The sequence below is a fragment of the Manacus vitellinus genome, unplaced genomic scaffold (genome assembly GCF_001715985.3).
Source record: "Manacus vitellinus isolate BGI_N305 unplaced genomic scaffold, ASM171598v3 scaffold_127_pilon, whole genome shotgun sequence".
NCBI classification, from domain to species: Eukaryota; Metazoa; Chordata; class Aves; order Passeriformes; family Pipridae; genus Manacus; species Manacus vitellinus.
The window spans coordinates 194,736-195,891 of NW_021938935.1; the positions used below are offsets into that span (position 1 = coordinate 194,736).

General features: G+C 60.9%; 1 protein-coding gene across 1 annotated transcript in view; it reads left to right on the forward strand.

Moving 5' to 3' along the window:
• The window catches only part of TMEM216 (transmembrane protein 216), a 1,689-nt gene extending 545 nt beyond the window's left edge, over positions 1 to 1,144 (forward strand). Inside the window, exons 2-3 of the mRNA XM_029965954.1 lie at positions 49 to 141; positions 536 to 1,144. Coding sequence (XP_029821814.1) covers positions 49 to 141; positions 536 to 825 — 383 coding nt within the window. The 3' untranslated portion in view covers positions 826 to 1,144. The remainder of the gene's footprint in view (positions 1 to 48; positions 142 to 535) is intronic.
• Positions 1,145 to 1,156: the final 12 nt, after the last annotated feature.

Sequence of the window (1,156 nt, forward strand, 5' to 3'; positions counted from 1 at the left end):
CCCGCCGGGACGGGCAGGGATGTGATTCCCGCGCGGCTCTTCCCGCAGTGCTGCTCCTGCCCTATCCCGTCTCCAACCTGGTGCTGGACGTGGTGCTGCTCCTCCTCTACCTCGGCACTGAGGCCACGCGGATCTTCTTCGGTGAGTTCCCTCCCCCAAAATTCCAAAGGCTCCATGGGGAGTGCAGAGTCCTGGGATAACCCCGAAATCCAGCCCCGGATGTTCCAGGACAGGCTGCACGGGGCTTGGAGCAACCTGGGCTGATGGAAAGCGTCCCTGCTCACGGAAGGGGGTGGGAACGAGATGGAATATAAGGTCCTTTCCAACCCAAAGCATTCCAGGATTCCATGTGCTAGTTTAAATCGGATATTGGGAAGAAATTCTTCCCTGTGAGGACGGCGAGACACTGGAACGGATTTCCCGGGGAAGCTGTGGCTGCCCCGTCCCTGGAAGTTCTCACAGCCGGGTTGGAGCAACCTGGACCAGTGGAAGGTGTCCCTGGCCGTGGCACGCCCTGATCCCGTGTATCCCGCAGGCTCCAAGGGGAACCTGTGCCGGCGGAAGGTGCCGCTGTCGCTCAGCCTGGCGCTCACGGTGCCGGCGGCGGCGCTGGCCGGGTACTACCTGCTGCTCCAGACTTATTCCCTGCGCCTGGAATCCTTCCTGAGCGCCATCCTGCTCCTCTTCTACGGCCTCGAGCTGCTCCTGGGCCTCCTGGCGCTGCTCTCCTTCTCCAGGTGCCGCATCCCGGGACTGGGGACACGCCGTGGGAGTTTCCAGGTTGGTTTGGTGCCGACACATCCCTCCCTTTGTCCTTTTCCGTAGTGCGGATCCCTACTGAAGCCACACCGGGGACACAGCCCAGGGACACAGGGAAGTGTGACTGGTGCCAGCTCCACTTCCCAGCCCTGGGAAAGGGAGGGATCCCACTTTTTCCACTCCTCCTTTCACTTGGGCTCATCCCTCCCACCTCTCCTGCTCCTACCTGGACTTGTCATTCCCACCTTTTCTGCTCCCACCTGGACAAATCCTCCCTCCTACTTCTCCCACTCCCACCTGGACACATCCTTTCCGCTTTTCCCACTTCTACACTTGGACTCATCCCTCCCACCTTTCCCACTCCCACCTGGACACATCCCTCCTGCTTTTCCTGCTT